The 20,380-nt window shown below is 38.5% G+C and overlaps 1 protein-coding gene across 8 annotated transcripts in view; it reads left to right on the top strand.

The window, feature by feature from the left end:
- LOC126480797 (serrate RNA effector molecule homolog) overlaps nt 1–20,380 on the top strand; it is a 202,897-nt gene that overhangs the window by 106,930 nt on the left and 75,587 nt on the right. For 7 of the 8 annotated variants that reach the window (XM_050104151.1, XM_050104133.1, XM_050104160.1 and 4 more), the window contains 4 exons: nt 7,061–7,127; nt 10,754–11,076; nt 11,365–11,528; nt 13,936–14,022. In XM_050104151.1, coding sequence (XP_049960108.1) covers nt 7,061–7,127; nt 10,754–11,076; nt 11,365–11,528; nt 13,936–14,022 — 641 coding nt within the window. Of the gene's footprint in view, nt 1–6,059; nt 6,395–7,060; nt 7,128–10,753; nt 11,077–11,364; nt 11,529–13,935; nt 14,023–20,380 lie in introns of those variants that run through there. The other variant, XM_050104176.1, reaches the window with a different exon arrangement.

Raw genomic sequence — 20,380 nt, 5'->3', positions numbered from 1 at the left:
ATTGTGTACCATCTTGGTAAAGTTGAATTTGCTTGCACAGTTCATGATTGCTTGTGTTTTACTGTCCTGTCCTGGTCAATACGAGGACCGGATAGGACCAAAGATTGTTGAGGCCTTCTGGAACAACCAAGCTCACTGAGCTAATAGACGCTGACCAGTCATTCTTTAATTAATTGTATTTATTTTATTCCTAAACCTTTGCTGCATCATTTACTCATCTTATTAACTTCTTTATTTCCTTTATTTGCCCACCACCATACAGTGTTTGGAAAATTGGAACCCACCCTTCCCCTTTTGAGTTATCGAATGTCTTGCATCCAGTAAATGATGGCGGTGAGAGCATTTGCCAGTAAAAGAAAATATGTACAATAATTTCCAAATTAGCCTGCTGTGAAGGCTAATATGGTTGTTGCTGGTTAGTTTTGTTAATTTGGAAAATATTTCAGCATTTGTATATCTTGTTGCATTAAAGATAGATACAATACCATTCTTCACAAATAAAGAAGACTACTTCACGGTCCATTTTTGAGTGATATTCCATTGTTTTGGTGTTTGTTGTATGTGAAAAGTGAACACTTAATTATCAACCCATGTCACTGCCTGCATGCACAATAATTAAACACTGACTAGCATTTTCGTTCAATAATATTTCTTGCACAGTGTTAAGTTTTGCCAAAATTCGTTTACACTGTAACATGTGCAAATCAATTGTGAATGTATGTGAATCAATGTTTCATATAGGTAAATCGAGGCCGCTTTGAATCGGATGGTTCATATTGCCGTTTTGCAACTGTGTCTTGTCACACATTTATTGTAGCACCTTTGAAAACTTCATCCCATGGGCAGAACAGTCTTTTTTAAGAGATTTGTTGCTAGACTTTAAGTTCATTTGTGTGCGAGATAAGCTGTGCAGTTTTCACAAAGTCGGCATTTCTTTATATTGTGTGTAGAAATTGCTGCTTGATAATACATTTATCCATATCGTTTGTGCAAGCATCTGATTTCTCCTCCTTCGGTGTAGAAACTTCGGCATCATGTTCTTCTTTCTGTAATTTGCAAAGCATCCTGTTGCTGAACTTAAACATGTTGACTGCTTGTTCAATTGCTGTCTTCTACAGGCATGATAATCCCCTCTCTGTCTTGTTGTCAGAAAATTTGATTGCGTTAACCAGAAGCCATTGGACCAGCCAGTGAAGTCATTTTCTGCACTCACATTCCATGCTTGCACTGCAATGTAACAACGGGTGCCACTTTAATCAGAGTGTGGCTGTACCTAGTCACATGAGCACATTAGTTCTACTACTGCTGCATTACCAGCTTGCCTTGTTGGGTATTACTGAACACTGATGTTTTTATTTGCATTGTGTTCGTATATATTGTGCACTTGGGCGGACGGGTGCAAAACAAAAAATAGAAAAGAAAAGAAAAATTGAGAAGCAGCAAGGATTGCAAAAGAAAAACAATTAATCTTTCAGGAAATGCTAATTCCCTTTAAAGTGCCATGGCAGTGGGAAAAATGGAAGGATTTGAGGTATGAATTGTTGTAACATCCACTCTGATGACCAAACTAATATCTCATCTTCCACAGATGCCTGGAAAAAATATTTAACTTAATGAAGAGATCATGACAGGTGTAAATGATAATTTTGAAGACATTCTAGAACCACACTTTGTGGGCAGAATCTACTTCAAGGAAATACACTGAACAAAGTTCATTAAATTAAAAATTGACTGCGTATTTCTAAATGTATTTTTGACCTCATAAACATGGTTACTTACTTCCAGGCCTAGAAATTTTCTTGTTACTTACATACATAGGTACATCATACAGTGATGTACGGAAAGACAGATTGCCACTTATAGTAAAGAGGACACGTTAGGTTGTTGTCAGGCACAATTAAAAGAGCTTTCGGATGCAGCTTTCATTAATAAAATACATCATATAAAACCTAGCTTACTTTTTTACTGCCCTCTGTACAGAGTTGTCAGCCATTGTTATTTACTACATGATAATGCTCTGTTCTTTCTTCATCTGATTATGTGTACTTTTATATATCTGACTGTTCATCTCTGATAACTGCTGGTAAACAACAGCCAAGTCTCTTATTGTTGAAATTTGTGTTTCAATGCCGTAAATTTAACAGCATTGATTTTCAAACTCTCTTATTTGTTGCCTATTGTACACCACTGTTGAGAACCTATATGTTACTTAATTGCATGCCAGTAATCTGTTGTTCCTGAATGAAAAAATCGTAATTTATAATTAAGTTTGGTAATGTGCGGGTTAAAGTAATGTACATTAGCGTTAGTAAGAAGTGAAATACTCAGAAGCAGTAGCCTACAACACACCACAATAAGGAGACATTTAGAACAGCTGAACCATAATAAGTGATTTATATAGCAGAGAGATGGTACCCATGTACGCCCAACAGCGCCCTCTTTTGGGTGACCGGACAGGTCAGTCGTAGGCAACATTCAGTCTGTGTAGAGCCATCATACGAAGTACCACAGGTAACCAAGTGCCACTATGCCTCGCCAACGTCACAGGGTGGAATATCAGAATGTGAATTCGTTCGGGAGAGCCTGAACGGCTGGTCTTCAGGAGGTGGGTCTGTCGTTTCGTTCGGCTCATACAGGGCACACTGCTTCAAAGGTGAGGTGTATGTGGGACCAGTGGAGAGAAGAGATCTGGAAACATTTCTGGCATGGCTAAGTTTGTGAACTGTAAAGTATACTGTGCAAGGCAAAATGGTGCTATACAGGGCATGTGTGGTGCATCATGAGCCGTAGAGACAGGGGTGAATGATGGCTGTGGATATGTTTACAAACAAATAGATGTGAATATGTTATGAACCAAGGGGCTACGAACAGTGTCTCCTTTAATTACTATTCGGTGAATGTTGCTGCGCACAGCCCTCTGCAGTAGGTGCATGGTTCATGCACCCATGTTGACTGCTTTTCATCAGTGACAAAGGCTGGAATTGGCATGCCAGTACCGCACCGCAACTGGATGTTCAGTGATTGGTGACAGGTGGGCTTTACAGATGAATCCTGTTATGCACTCCATCAGACAGATGGCCATTTGCTTGTATGGCATGAAATGTCTGAAAGCAAAGGTTCAGACCAGAGAAGGGAGAATGGTGGTCTGTGAAATGTTTCCATGGCACTCCCTGAGTGATTTCATCATTCTGGAAGGCACAATGGATCAACACAAGTATACATATATCTTCGGTGACCATGTCCAGCCCTAAAGCGCTTTCTTTCTCCTTGGCACAATAGGTTTCTTTCTCTTTGGCACAATAGCGCCTACCAGCAGAACAGTGCATTGTGTCACACAGCTTGCAGTATATGTGAGTATGATTCATGGAGCACCAGATTGAGTTTACTGTATTCCCCTAACCAGCAAACTCCATGGATTTCAACCCAGTTGAGAATCTGTGGGACCATCTTGTTCTGGCTCAACATGGCTCTACATCCCTGTCGATAACTTATCGAATCTCATTAACTTACTTCCTGCATGTCCCGCAGTGGTCCGTGCTGAAAAAACTGGTTATTCAGGCTTTTGACAGGTGATCACATTAAAGGGACTGGGCAGTGTAGTTTGTTGTGGACCAAAAAACGTTACAGTGTATAAACTGCACCTTTCCTTGTAGTCGACTTAGGAAGAGTTATGTATTTAGCATTATACAGTGCAAAATCTTATTTTGACTGTCTCCATAATTGTAGGTATGCATTACAAACAGATGATCATCTTGTTCTGGGCTCTTCTTCTCAGCATTAACTCGAAAGTGGTATTGTAAAGATTGCTTACAGATCTTTTGCAGCAAATATTGATATTTGTCTTTTACTTGCACCATAATTAGAATATCTGGCAATGAAAAGATTTTTCATTTTTTTTTCTCCCTCTTTCTTTCCACACAATAAAAATTGTTTGTTTTACGTATTATTGTATTCGTACCTAACAATGTTCCTGCTTCAGCTGGATGCATAGTATGATACTACCTGGAAATTATCAAACGTCCTTTTAGTCGTTGATGTGAGAAGAAATAATAATCTTGTGTTACAATAGCCATTCCAGCACTCAGATTTTATTTGTATATGGATTAGCAATATTACAAATAATCTTCACAAAACTCTTCTTTCAATGCAGCCTACATTTGTCTACATCCATATCTGTTTGGTTCATTATGGAGAATATTATAACTACTCTCCATGACAAAAAATAATTATGGTACACCATGAAGGAATTATTTGAGTGGGATGGAAATCATTAGATGTAATGTGTATGTACAGACAAACCAATGACTACAGTTTAAGAAAAAAATGGGTAATTTATCAAAAGAGATAACTTCACAAACTGAGCAAGTCAATAATGTGTTGGTCCACCTGTGAGTCTAATGCAAGCAGTTATTCAACTCTTCTGTACACAGTTTAATTATTTATGCTTTAGTCTTCATATGCTAGCTGCCTTTTTGTAGTGACAATAATTTATATCTACAGTCCACTGCTTTCTAGTGTTGTGTGCTGAAGATGACAATTTGCGGTCACCAGTATTTACTCTGTTAAAGATTAGCCCCTTATTTATAATTCTATAACATAGTAGACCCTCATATTGTATGAAGTCAGTAGTCTTTTATGTTTATGAATATTATGCTTGTAAGCACTGGTCAAAATAAGAAGTGATATTTTCAGATTGATTGGCTGTGTGTTTTGATGGAGTTACACTGATAGTAAAAAGTATTTAGGACAAGGAGTGGCAGATGTTACACACATTTAAAAATATCTGAATACGTTATGAACTATGGACCGGACCATACTTCTTCATGAACTGGTGTCTTTGTGAACTTTTTGAAGTGTTAACTACAGTTTCTTGATATGTATTCTTTTTGCTTTTATAGGAGCATACAATAGAAAGCTATGTCCAGTTTTCACAGGACTAGTAAACAGTGCAATTTTTGTTACTGACTTCAGTTGTTACTGGGTTGATCTTTGTCTATCAGACTCAACATTTACTCTGGTTTCACCCATTGCCCAAGGATGTTACTAATTGAGTCATCTAACTTTGTTGTCAGATGAATTAAAAATCCAGAAATCCTCATCATTGTCAATAAATTACAAGATTAACAAATTTTATGTGATCAAGATGTCAGACATTAATATAAAATAGAGAGAAAGCTCTGCTAGTGCATTCCATGAGGCTTTTGTGTAAAAATTCACTTACATTAGATTGGACGTGGAAATGCAGATGTACTTGTTATTGTTCCCGAATCTATCTTCCAGAAAGAATAGCATTTTATAGTAATTCATTAAAGGAAGCAGTGACACAATGTTATAGAGTCAGTGTAATGAATAATACTGGACAGTATTTGTCCGTAACAGAAATTGAGAAATGTGAAGTTTTAGTTGTACTCAAAGGAGTTTGTTACTTTAGAAGAGATTTTCATCTTACATCTTCCATTGTAATGCCTGGTCTCTTTAAGTATGTGGCTGATGATAATGCTTGTTTTGTACCTGGCTTGTCTACTGTTTTTGCCTTACAGATGTCTTTAGATATATTTTCTTTCATTCAGTTGTGTAGATACAGAAATCTGTTTGTACTTAACTGCAAATATGGGAGGACCAATAATTATGACCTCAGACCTTTGTTCGTAACTTACACTGCATTTGACTTCCTGTTACAAGCACTTCACACCAATTTCAGTGGCTGTTCAATACCATAGATTATATTATCTATTTATTTATAGCACTCATTGTGTTTTGTTACAAGTTAAAAAGTTTTATTCGGCAAATTCTGCTGTATATATTTTAGAGGGCCACCATGTAGTGAAACAGTTCTTCATTGTTCCTGTAGGCTATTAGTTTCAGGCATAAATGGCAGAAGGCAGAGGAGCAAAATATGAAATTTTTCAACAAGATTCTCTTATATTCTAAAATCAATTTTTTCCTACAGCCACCTTTCTTACATTAAGAGGACTCTACATCTCATCGAAGATGCAAAACAATTATTTGCTTTGTGTTAAATGTGTTTATGTGTTATGCTCCATTAAATGAAAGATGGAAAATGAATATGATGATACAGAAAAAAATGGAAAATATACAATGGAAGTTTAACTGCTTCAGTTTGTGATTAACTCATACTAAACTGAAAGTGAGAACTAATGGAATATGGAAGAAGATGTGAAGCCAAAGGATTTGTCTGATGTTTATTTTCAAATAAGTATTTGGTGCACCCAGATAATCATCTTTAGTTAGGTACCACTGAGCACAATGCAGTGGTCGTTTTGATACAATACCCAGACATAATTATGTCAATGGGTTTCGCGTAGGAGATAGGTATTTTCGCGTTTGTTCTGTATAGCTACGTCATGGTCTACAAAAAAATTCCAGCAAGCAGGTGAGACTTCATCAGTCAGATAATTTTTACAGTACCCCCATTAACATAATGTGTAAACAAAAGAGAAAGAAAAAAATCAGTACAGAATTAAAATCAAAGGTAAATTCAACACATGCCTGCATTTCCTGCTATAAAATTATTTGTGAAATTTATTTATGGCTAATAATATGAGGGTGAACAAATAAAATTATTCTTATTATTATTGTTGTTGTAGTTGTTGTGTTTTTGAAAGTTTATGGAGGGAGACTGTCACAGTCTCACGAAATTGTTTAGATATGGAGATGCATTGTGTGTGTTGAAAGAGCCTTTTATCAGAATATGAGTTAATTTCATTTTTTTAATGTAGAGGCTTAATTACAGATTAAAGTAACTTGTGGCTGTACGGGATTGTATATGAAGAAATAATAAGTACGTTTCGTGTATGTAGGCTATGTGGTGCTATCAAAATTGCATAGTAGTGTGAAGCTGGGGTAGAGCTACAAGTGCAGAATTAGTTTTGATGTGTAACAATAATTGAATGACATTAACAAATTGTGTACTTTGAGGTTAGTGCATCACACTAATTAAATGTTGTTACAGATAATAGCTATAGGTAATTATTGAAATGAAGAGAACTTTGTTATCCTATTAAACTGTGTTTTACATGATGTTTTATCATTTCAACAGGTTTAAAATTAAATATCATCCTGAAGATTCAGTGAAAAGAAAAGAAGAACAGATGAATGCTCTGAAGGTATGTTATAAGTTTTCTCAATTGTGAGCACTTTTCTTTTTGTTATTGTGTAGACTGTTACAGTAGATTCACTTTCACCCTATAAGCTTTGCTTCTGCCTGTAAGAAGGTCATATATATAAATATATTAAAAACAAAGATTCCATGACTTACCAAACGGGAAAGCGCTGTTAGATAGACACAATTAAAAAAACACAAACACACACACAAAATTTCAAGCCTGCACAACCAACAGTTGCTTCGTCAGGAAAGAGGGAAGGAGAGGGAAAGACGAAAGGATGTGGGTTTTAAGGCAGAGGGTAAGGAGTCATCCCAATCCCGGGATGTGTCTGGATGTGTGTGGATGGATATGTGTGTGTGTGTGTGTCTGTGCGCGCGAGTGTATACCTGTGCTTTTTTCCCACTAAGGTAAGTCTTTCCGCTCCCTTAAAACCCACATCCTTTTGTATTTCCCTCTCCTTCCCTCATTCCTGGCGAAGCAACCGTTGGTTGCGAAAGTGTGAAACTTTGTGTGTGTGTGTGTGTGTGTTTTGTTGTGTCTACCTACCAGCACTTTCCCGTTTGCTAAGTCATGGAATCTTTGTTTTTAATATATTTTTCCCGTGTGGAATGTTTCTTAAAATAGAGGGAAACATTCCACGTGGGAAAAATTTATCAAAAAACAAAGATGATGTGACTTACCAAACGAAAGCGCTGGCAGGTCGAAAGACACACGAACATACACACAAAATTCAAGCTTTTGCAACAAACTGTGGCCTCATCAGGAAAGAGGGAAGGAGAGGGAAAGACGAAAGGATGTGGGTTTTAAGGGAGAGGGTAAGGAGTCATTCCAATCCCAGGAGCGGAAAGACTTACCTTAGGGGGGAAAAAGGACGGGTATACACTCGCGCACACACACGTCTGCTTGTGTCTGTATATGTGTGAATGGATATGTGTGTGTGTGCGCGAGTGTATACCCGTCCTTTTTCCCCCTAAGGTAAGTCTTTCCGCTCCCGGGATTGGAATGACTCCTTACCCTCTCGTCTTTCCCTCTCCTTCCCTCTTTCCTGATGAGGCAACAGTTTGTTGCGAAAGCTTGAATTTTGTGTGTATGTTTGTGTTTGTTTGTGTGTCTATCGAGGTGCCAGCGCTTTCGTTTGGTAAGTCACATCATATATATATATATATATATATATGGTGAGTCACCTAACATTACCGCTGGATATATTTCGCAAACGACATCAAATACTGACGAATCGATTCCACAGACCGAACGTGAGGAGAGGGGCTAGTGTAATTGGTTAATACAAACCATAAAAAAATGCACGGAAGTATGTTTTTTAACACAAACCTAAGTTTTGTTAGCACATCTGAACATATAAACAAATACGTAATCAGTGCCATTTGTTGCATTGTAAAATGTTAATTACATCCGGAGATATTGTAACCTAAAGTTGACGCTTGAGTACCACTGCTCCGCTGTTCGATCGTGTGTATCAGAGAGCACCGAATTACGTAGGGATCCAAAGGGAATGGTGATGGACCTTAAGTACAGAAGAGACTGGAACAGCACATTACGTCCACATGCTAACACCTTTTTATTGGTCTTTTTCAGTGACGCACATGTACATTGCCATGAGGGGTGAGGTACATGTACACACATGGTTTCCGTTTTCAATTATGGAGTGGAAAAGAGTGTGTCCCGACATGTCAGGCCAATAGATGTTCAATGTGGTGGCCATCATTTGCTGCACACAATTGAAATCTCTGGCGTAATGAATGTCGTACACGCCGCAGTACATCTGGTGTAATGTCGCTGCAGGCTGCCACAATACGTTATTTCATATCCTCTGGGGTTGTAGGCACATCACGGTACACATTCTCCTTTAACGTACCCCACAGAAAGAAGTCCAGAGGTCTAAGATAAGGAGAACGGGCTGGCCAATTTATGCGTCCTCCACGTCCTATGAAACGCCCGTCGAACATCTTGTCAAGGGTCAGCCTGGTGTTAATTGCGGAATGTGCAGGTGCACCATCATGCCGATACCACATACGTCGACGCGTTTCCAGTGGGACATTTTCGAGCAACGTTGGCAGATCATTCTGTAGAAACGCGATGTATGTTGCAGCTGTTTGGGCCCCTGCAATGAAGTGAGGACTAATGAGGTGGTCGCCAATGATTCCGCACCATACATTTACAGTCTACGGTCACTGTCGCTCTACCTATCTGAGCCAGCGAGGATTGTCCACGGACCAGTAATGCATGTTCCGTAGATTCACTGCCCCGTGGTTTGTGAAACCTGCTTCATCAGTAAACAGGTAGAACTGCAACGCATTGTCTGTTAATGCCCATTGACAGAATTGCACTCGATGATTAAAGTCATCACCATGTAATTGCTGATGTAGCGACACATGAAACAGGTGAAAGCGGTGACGATGCAGTATGCGCATAACACTACTTTGACTCAGTCCACCGGCTCTCGCAATGTCCCGTGTACTCGTGTAGGTTCATGGCAACTGCACCCACTTCTCCTGTGACGGGCCTGTTACAGACCCGTTTGCGTTCTACGATCATACCTGTTGCATACAGTTGGCGGAAGATGTTTTTCCGGAAGATGTTTTTCAATGTGCGGCACGATGGATGCTCTCTGTCCGGGTACCGTTGTGCATACACCCTGCAGGCTTCAGCTGCATTTCGTCGACACTCGCCATAGATGAGTATCAACTCCGCCTTTTCAGAGTTCGAATACACCATGGTCACAGTTCCTACAACACTACACTATCACAGACGTCTGGTAACACGGTGTACTACAGTTGGTCTGCGTGCGGAGGTGAATGCAGAATAACAATAGCAGCAAGCGCTACATGCGGACACTGCGACAGCTAGACCAAACCACAACAGTGTACTACAGCCACACTCGTAAACACGGTCGTCATCGTAAACATGTCCCTGCAGATGCTGCTTGCCGACCGTGGCCCGTGTTTGTTACAACACGCAACTGAACGTCAGAGGTTTCAAGCGTCAATTTTAGGTTACAATATCTCCGGATGTAATTAACATTTTACAATGCAACAAACAGCACTGATTACGTATTTGTTTATACGTTCAGATGTGCTAACGAAAATGACGTGGTTCGATTTAAAAAAACGTAGGTTTGTGTTGAAAAAACATACTTCCGTGCATTTTTGTATGGTTTGTATTAACCAATTACACTAGCCCCTCTCCTCACGTTCGGTCTGTGGAATCGGTTCGTCAGTATTTGATGTGGTTTACGAAATATATCCAGCGGTAACGTTAGGTGACTCACCCTGTATATACTTATTTTACAGTGCATCATTGTAAGGAGTGTCAACTGGTCATGGGTATCAGTTCTCATCTGAATTTTGTTTGCTCTCAACATCATCATCTTGCTATTGTATGCATCTCGTATGTTTCTAGTAATTGCAATGAATTTTTCTTCCTTAAAATTGTCTTGTTTGTGTATTTCATTGCCATATCACGAAGGGCACTTCAAAAAGAGGAAGAAACATGAGGTCTTGGACTACTTTTCTATCATTGAGGAGGATGTTACTTTTGTGTTGTGTTTAAACAGGTCATGGCCGATAGTATGTGATTTGTACAAAAGAATTATCTTTGTGTGTTTCCAGAATCGTGTAAATGTGTTTTTGGAATTCCTCGACAATGGTCGCCTGGACAAAGTTTCAGTGGATGCTGATCAATCGGAACAATTAATTCGTCTTTTGGATGCAGTTGTCATACGTCTAGAAGGAGGTACAGACTTTGATCTTCAGGTATTAGATGAGCCAAAAACAACATCAACCTCTGCACAAAGTACTTCATCCAACCAGCAAGGAAAATCCAGTAGCTCAGCTCCACAGAATGTGGATAAACCACCTGATCCAGAAGCTCCCACAGACTCTGTCAAACAGGAAGAAGAGGAGGAATCCAAACCTTTCATTCTTGGTGAAGAGTAAGTTTCAGTATTTTTTTCCAGTCATTTCTAATTTTGTGTGTGTGTGTGTGTGTGTGTGTGTGTGTGTGTGTGTGTGAGAGAGAGAGAGAGAGAGAGAGAGAGAGAGAGAGAGATTGGATTTGGGGGGGGGGGGGGGATTGTTTAATTGTTTCCCTACAGAAATGAGGATTTAATAGTGTTAAGTAGATGCTCATTGTCGTCGTCATTGTGTATGATTTATATTCATTTTTATTTTATTTTAAGGTAAAACTGTTCAGAAAGATTTAATTATCCTGTACATTTCAGGGAAGAAAAGAAGAAAGAACGCGAGAAACCTGTCGAACAAGAGGTAAAGAAAGATCCTTCCCAGCCACTGAAATTGACAATCAGTTCTGAGCAAGTTGAGCTGCAGAAGAAAGCTAAAGAATTTTTAAAACAAAGATCCTTTGAAGAGGAAAGCAATTCATTAGGTTGGTTTTATTTACTCTCTCTCTCTCTCTCTCTCTCTTTCTCTTTCTGTGGTTTCCTGTTTTAGTGCCACATGCCTCATGTTGGAATTAAACAAAAAACACCTTTCAACATTAAGATACAAGCCAGAGCAAGACATACTCAAAACTTAATATTGTTGTTCAAACTCATATGAACAGGAAAGCTTTGATCAAAAAGTGTTTAATGGGCATGGTTTAGACACACACAAGAATATGTGGATGCTCAAATGATTGAGATGAAAGACACTGATGTGTAAAAATGACAGAAAGAGCAAGTGTATATGGGTGTGTCTGAATGTGTGAATGCATGCATATTATGAAACAGTTTTTGATTAAAGTACTTCTATCCATATGGCTAAAACAACAGTATACAGTTTGCATATACCTTTCTGCAGCATGTATCTTCAACCTGAAACGTGTTCCTGTCTGATCGTAAGGCATGTGACACTCCTCTACCTTCCCTTTGCTCACTTTGTTCTGCACTGAGCCAGGGGTGCATTCTGGAGTATTATTTTTGAGACCACAAACATGACTGTAATGACCCACCAGACCAATTCTGCAACTTAGTAAATTTTAGCAGATTTGGAAAAAAAAAAAGAACTGGAGTACCATTAGAGGCTATTCAGAATCAAAATAAAATAAAAATCTCATTGAAATATGATTTTTCATATGATCTTCAAAAGAATACCTCACTGAAAGTTTTTGAAGCTTTGAAATCTTATCGATACTACTGTATTTTCGAATTTGTGTGCCTGGCAAAAGGATTTACTCCTTTCCCATCACAAATATAGTTAAAATCAATTTATGACTTAGCTATATCTATCTGTAGGTCTACAAGCTGGCTTTACAGAAGTTGCTTTTGAAGGGAGAAAGTGAAAACAGGTCAGGAGTAATGTCAAGAGAACCAAAATGGATATCACTTAGGAGAAAATTTTCAGAGAAGGTTGAAGAGGTAATTTTTTTCAGTAGTCTCATTACTAGAGCTACTGATCTCATTCAGTTTCATATACAGCATTCTGCTTTCAGGTCTCTTGATGAATCTGAATTTCTTAATTTTTTTGGAGCAACTTAATTGATTTGTCGTAAATTCCATATAAACTTTCTTCAAATACTATCACTCACTGAACTGAAAGTGTCCTCTATACTTCAGTACACGTTAAGGACACAAAGAAACAACTTTCCACTTTTTCAGTTGGCAACAGTATGGTGTATGTTTCATCCCTCCCATACTTGAATGTCAACAGTGGGGCATCTGTTCTGTAGGGAACTCTCTTAGCAAATATACAAGAAATATAGTGAGTTCATGAGTCCTTTTATGCCCCAAAGATTTCCACATGAGCTTGTGCTCAGCAATTTCCTTGGACGATTGTGATACATACGATAAAAGGAAGTTTTCTGTTCTGCCAGTACCACACTATCACTTTAATTTACATCCAGTAGAACTCATTTGGGACCCGCACAAAAAGTTGTAGAAAGGAATAACATTTATTGAATTTGTAAAGAAACTGTCACAGAACTGCATAAAATAAATTACTATAAAAGACTAGGTAAAAGCATATTCACTCAGTAAAAATTTTGGTAAGGAATGGTGACACTCTGCATTCGTGAAGCACGAACTTGAAGATACATTGGTCTTGAATGTATTTTTGGGTGACTTGAAGACGCAATGCATGAGTGAAAAGCAAATTCTGCAGTTACAGCATGGATTCTATTGATATATCTAAATGAATTCACAATTTAAAGAATTAAAATCTAATACAGAATTCACAACTATTTTTGTTGCTTTATAAGGAAAGTCATTGGAAGAAAGGGAGGTTATGGTTTAATCCTGCTTTGATAATGAGGTCATTAGAGAAAGAACACAAGCTCTGATAGTTTGGAAAAGAAATTGATGTATTCTTTTTAAAAGTGGCATTTTCATTTATTTGTCAGTCACTCTCAAGTTGACAGTTGGGAAGATGAGAATTTTTGTATTGATAAAAATGCTGTGACTGATTTTTGTCTGTTTCCAGGTTACTGCCAGCTTCAGCTAACAGGAAACTCTGCATTCAGTCTGTCCAACTCATCAATAAATATGATTTCATCCTGAGTTGCATGTAGCATCACAGGGATCGATAGCTGTGTGTGCCACTTTTTTTCTTCATAGACATAGAGACTTTCTGTTTTTTATAAGAATTGTTTGCTTATGAAGCAGTGCTGGCAACTGATCAGAGCTTTTCTTTAATTTTCTTTTAGAATAGGATGATGTTTGCTTGCAAAGTCCTATATGAATGTGAAGTAATCTTGTTTGGATGTCTTGTAAGATCATAATGTTGTGTAATGTTATTCATGTAATTGTTTTGTTTTGATAACATGTTCCTACATCAGATTCATTTCTTTCATTTTACAGTGCAGAACAAAAAAAGGAAACGAGAGTATGAATATGAGAGTGGTAGTGAAAGTGGGGATGAACCTCCACCACCAGGTGAAAGCAATGGTAATGATAATTTGCTTTTAAGCTTGCTCTTATTTACGTGAAATATAGTAGTGATCATAATTTTTATGTCAGTGTGATGTACACGTTGTACCATGTGGACTTGGTAGGGGTAGGGGGGGGGGGTGGGTTGATGCCCCTATCCTGCTAATGGCATGACCTAAGCATGTTTGACACTGTTGCAGGGAAAGTGCACTAATATTAGCATTAACATATGAAAATGAATACCCTTTACCTACCAAGGAGGTGGAGCAGTGGTTAGCACACTGGACTCGAATTTGGGGATACGACGGTTCAATCCCGCATCCGGCCATCCTGATTTAGGTTTTCTGTGATTTCCCTGAATCGCTCCAGGCAAATGCCGGGATGGATCCTTTGAAAGGGCACTGACAACATCCTTTCCCGTCCTTCCCTAATCCGATGAGACTGATGACCTTGCAGTTTGGTCTCTTCCCCAAACAACCCAACTCCAACCCTTTACCCAAATAGATGTAAGTACTTCAGTATAGAGGTGGGCATTGAATTTCATGACTATTGTCTGTCAAAAGCACCCGCACTGTGGAACACGTGATAGCTCAACAAGTAAGTGTCCAACCCTCAAATGTATTCCAGATAAGTATGCACCACACATTTGTGTTTAGGTGCTCATATAAGCAATCACAGCCTCACTCAGCTTCATTCACAATAACAACTCATCTCAAAGAACACACACATCAGTAGATGGTTGATCATTTGAATAGTCTTAATTTTATCAAAGAAAAATTTGATCAAGAAAACTAATACAGTATGAGAAAGAATAGCTGGTCATTAATCGCCTTCAGGAGACAAAATGTGTAGTAGTCCTTTCCAGAGCCATGGCTCACCAGATGCATTAAAAGGGAAGATGATTATGTGGAAAAACAGTCAACAAGTGTATCAACAATGTCCAGCAATTTTGTTCAAATACACTTACTTTAAAAAAAAAAAAGAAAAAAATAGTACACTTACTTTCTGCACGTGCCTCATGGTGTGTAACCTCAATCATGATTGAAATATATTGGATCTAAAGGCAACAGACAGACATAATCTCTTGGAGGAAAGGGATATGTTGCTTGTGTGCCTAGCAGTAGTTCAATTGTTAAATGCAGAGTTTGTGTGGGGACTTCTCACGGTATCCTCTTTCAGTCGTAACTCCTAGCCTGCCTTTCTAATATTAGCTTGTAACATGCCTTAAATTATTGTACCTGACCAATTGTAAGATGAGCTATTGTATTTGCTGTCGTATTGGGTGTTCTGGCATAAATGGCCCACCCCACTTTCAAAAGTTTTTTAGGGAAAAAATGCTCACTTTATACTTCTAAAAAAACAGTGTGTACATACATCAGCGATCCAGGTTGAATAACTGCTCAACTTTTAATTCTCATCCGCAAATATGCAAAATTCATTCTCAGAACTGAAAGAAATGGATGAAGCTGCCGTATTAGAATCTGAATCCTCTTACAATAAATTATCCTCTGTACTATCCAGTGCATTACTGATTCCACACTTCTTGAATGATTCAATCACTGTTTCAGTTTTCATAGAGACCCATGAAGCATTAGCACCTCACAAACTAGAGAAATGCTAAGTATCTTCCTTCTTTCTGATTGCATAGTTTCAAAATCTGTAGATTGCATCCATTTGTTCCAGTCCTCCTTCATAAGTCTCATAAATGAGCAGTTGATACGTGCATCTAATGGTTGAAGAAAATTAGTTGACCCTCCTATAATTACAGCTGAGTCTCCAATCCATCCATTGTATTTTTAACATCATCTGTTCTCTGAGAATCAAACTGATCCTTTAATAATAGGTAAGGCTTCTTCAACCAGTAGGCCTCCATGTCACCTAGACCAAATTTTATCTGCCCACAATCTCATTTCTCTTCCATCCAGCCAGCTTTTATTATGTGTATGGACAAGTACTCCTTTAAACAATTGTTCCTTAGGAAATATCTTCCTTTTTAAAATAAAATGTGATGGCAATATTATTCCATTAGTTCAGCAGGATAAAATTACTATGTAATGAATCTTCCTGTGCTCTGAAGTTTTGACAATAATGCTCTTTGTACCCTTGAAATCCGCAGTTACGTTAGAAGGCACATCAAAGATTAGCAGAGTCTCGTCCCTGTTTCCAGTTTGTTAAAGTTCAAACTTTTCTCTTTTCCTTGCATTAATGACAAATTGATGAATTTCAACAATTTGTTCTTCATTCTCGGCTGGTATCTTCTGTGATATTTTTGTCTTGCTCTTTGTACCAAGCCGATATCTCTTCATAAGTCTTGAGCACCATGATGTAGATCCGATACAGTAAAGTCAGCTATCCCTTTGTTACAGCAGAGAGCAGCTACGAAGGCGGGTGAGGGTCGGATGCGCAAAAGCATGCGGAAGTGTACCACATGACTCACAGCCATTCGTGTGCCAGTGACATTCCTGTCTTCATTCTGTGGAGGTCGTGCTGTGTTTGGAAGTTCTATTTATTTCAGTCATAGCGTTCTGTGCTGAGTGCTGACTGCCTTCATAGTGTTCATTATGAGTGATGGCAAGCAATCATGCCAAGTGCTACACAAACAGGCAAGAGGAATAGTCCAGAATGAGATTTTCACTCTGTAGCGGAGTGTGCGCTGGCAGATTAAAACTGTGTGCCCGACCGAGACTCGAACTCGGGACCTTTTCCTTTCACAGGCAAGTGCTCTACCATCTGAGCTACCGAAGCACGACTCATGCCCGGTACTCACAGCTTTACTTCTGCCAGTATCTAGTCTCCTACCTTCCAAACTTAACAGAAGCTCTCCTGCGTGTGTTCCTTGTGTACCAATACTTTGAGACAATTGTCCGCTGAATCCACGCCAGCACAAGGTGCGGGTCGTGCCGTTGCCAAATGCCAAGAGCAGACAGCTGAAGCCTGTGGTGTTGGTGTGAAGACCTTTCAGAGAATACACAGTGAAGCTAAGGTGTCTGTGCATGCCTGCGGCTCAGATGTTTTCCCTGTTGTCAACAGCAGTAACTTTTCATTTCATTTTTACCTCTGTCATATATTCCATCAGTCAAAGTGTGTTCCTGATGGAAATAAATTGTAAAGTATCCCAAATCAACCCAGACAGGTCACATATGTGACGGGAACCTAAGAACAGCTGTCTGTGTCAACACACATACAAATATGAATTTGCTGACGCATTCTGGTGCTATATTTTGTATTTTCTTCGTAGTGATGTCGTAGTGATGTACTGCTTTGTTTGTCCGCATTGAGGCTAGTGCGGATTATCACTGTCTTTGTCAGTGAAGGTGATGATTGCCATCCATGCTAAAAACCCCTCTACACTTGCATGAGCCCATAATCCAGGTGGTAACGGAAAGAACATAACATAAAGAATAACTCACTGAAATCACACATCATATAACTTTAAATCATTTAGTACAACTGAATGCCACATATATAAGATAGTGCGTGTGACTTACCATTTTTACCTTACCTTAGCGGACCGTGAATATAAGACAACCTCCTCTTTTAAAAAGGTTTCTTGCAAAATTTTGGACTTGACATGAGCTAACTAATCAAAATTACAAACTGATCTACTCATATAAAATATCTGCCTAAAAAGTTAAAATTATACTTATTTTAAACTTCTGCCATTTATTGTCTACATTTTTATAAAACAAGGAGAAATAAAATAAATAAAAAGAAATGGTTTACATTAATTTTTATCTTCACTTCTGTGTTTTGCTTGCTATCTAAGCCATTCATTTGTGGTATTACTAAATCTCCAGCACCTTCACTCCGATAATTTTCTCTTGCACAGTCTGGACAAACTGCTGCTCCAACTCATGAAACCTTCTCTGCTTTTGTCTTCTGAAAATCTGGCATGTAGGATTCGTTTCTTCAATTTATTCTTTACCTGACTCTACCTACGAACATTTACTTCTGTGACACCAAATGTTCTTCCTGCTGTATGTTTGTTTGTAGCCCCTGCTTCATGAATAATAATTAATTTAAAATTAATGCTGTACTGTTTGTGTGAGCCAACTGTGAACAGTAAACTCTTAGATCCATGTTTCTCAACATAGTCATGGTTTTAATTGCTATATTTACAGTTCTTACAGCACTGACAACGTTAGCAAAGCAAATGATGACAATATGTTGTCCTCATGGCCCCCTAGAGTGGAATGGGCAGGAATTGAACCACTTCAGATTAACACCATAGCCAACTTGGAAAATCAACTGTGCTGTAGAGGAGTAGCAGCTATTGCACCACTGCTGGAGATTATGGTTCATTTGTTGTGCCATGTTTCGTGTGCTCTGTACCAACATTGCTCAGTTTTTGTCCAATTTTAAAGTCCACTCAATTGCAACTAATTACACGTTTCAGGCAAACTATACTTTAAATGTGATAGATGTTCATAAAAAGCCAAGGTACGCAGTATACATTCCCATTGTTGGCATCACAGGTGTTCAGGACTGGAATTAAACAGTAGGAAAAGGAAGAGAAGGAAAAACTGCAGGTGAATATGAACTGGGGGGAAAGGAATGAAAGATGAAGCTGCCAGGTTGAATTTAGCACAAAGCATAATTTAATCATAACTAACACTTAGTTTAAGACTCATGAAAGAAGGTTGTATATGTGGAAGAGTCCTGAAGACATTGGAAGGTTTCAGGGTTGGTAAGACAGAGTTTTTGGAACCCTATTTTAAACTGTAAGACATTTCCAGGAGAAGATGTGGCCTCTGACCAAAACTACAACAGTTTTGAATTGTATGTTAAAACTAAGGAAATTGCAAAAAGGCAGGAATTTAAGGAGACAGGGCCTGGATAGGAATAGAAACAGAAGTTATTGAGAGTTTCAGAGGAAGCATTAGGCAAGAACTGACAGAACAGGGGAAAGAAATACAGTAGAATATGAATGGCTAGCTTTGAGAGATGAAACACAGTTAGTAAAAAGACAAGGCACAGTAGAAATCCTTGGGTGACGTAGGAGATATTGAATTTCATTAATGACAGCAGAAAATATAAAAATGCAGCAAATGAAGGGAAAGGGAATACAAACATCTACAAAATGAGACTGACAGGAAGTGCAAAATGGCTAAGCAGGAGTGGCTAGACAACAAGGGTAAGGATTTAGAAGCATATTCGATTGTGGGAAACATTGATACCACCAACAGGAAGATTAAAGAGGCCTTTGGAGAAAAGAGAAGCACTTGTTTGAATATCAAGAGCTCAGATGAAAAACTAGTCCTAAATGAAGAAGAGAAACCTGAAAGGCGGAAAGAGTATATATTGAACTTCTCAAGGTAGCAGAGCTAAAATACAGAGAGCAAAAAGCTATTTATGACTTGTACAGTAACCAGTGGCAGTTATAAGCATCAAGGGACATGAAAGGGAAGCAGTGGTTTGAAGGGAGTAAGACAGGGTCTGTCACCAACGTTATTGAATCTATCCATTGAGTAAGCAGTAAAAGAAACAAAACAGACATTTGGAATAGGAATTAAAGTCCAGGAAGAAGAAATAAAAACTTTTGTGATTTGCTTATTAAATCGTAATTCTATCAGAGACAACAAAGAACTTGGAAGAGCAGTTGAACAGAATGGACAGTGCCTTGAAAGGAAGATGTAATGCGAACATTAACAAAGCAAAACGTGGCTATTGGAATGTAGTTGAATTAAATCAAGTGATGCTGAGGGCATTAGATTAGGATAAGAGACACTTGAGGTAGTAAACGAGTTTTGCTTTTTGGGCAGCAAAATAACTGATAACAGCCATAGCAGAGAGCCTTTCTGAAGAAAAGAAATTTGTTATTATCAAATATAAATTTGTGTGTAGCCAGTCTTTCCTGAAAGTATTTGTTTGGAGTGTCACCTTGTATGGTAGTGAAACATGGACATTTAACAGTTTAGACAAGAAGAGACTAGAAGCTTTGAAAATATGGTTTTTCAGAAGACTGCTCAAGATTATGTGGGTATATTACATAACTAATGAGAAGGTACTGGGTAAAATTGGGGAGGAAAGAAATTTCAGCACAATCTGACTAGAAGAAGGGATCAGTTGGTAGAACACATTCTCAGACACCAAGAGATCACCAATTTAGTATTGGGTGGGTGGTGGGAGGGGCAAGGCAGAGAGCAGAAGGCAGAGACAGATGGGGATACAGTAAGCAGATTCAGAAGGATGTAAGTGGCAGTAGTTATTCAGAGATGAAGAGGCTTGCACAGGTTAGAGTAGCATGGAGAGCTGAATCAAACCAGTCTTCGGGCTGAAGACCAGAACAAAAATTACCATTCATAAAGCAAAAGCAATAGCCACTAGAATGGAGAGCAGCTACGAAGGCGGGTGCATCACGCGTTCTGCACAGAGA

The sequence above is a fragment of the Schistocerca serialis genome, chromosome 1 (assembly GCF_023864345.2).
Source record: "Schistocerca serialis cubense isolate TAMUIC-IGC-003099 chromosome 1, iqSchSeri2.2, whole genome shotgun sequence".
Lineage (NCBI taxonomy): Eukaryota > Metazoa > Arthropoda > Insecta > Orthoptera > Acrididae > Schistocerca > Schistocerca serialis.
Note: the sequence above shows the minus strand (reverse complement) of the source record. Positions and strands in the feature narration are given on the sequence as shown.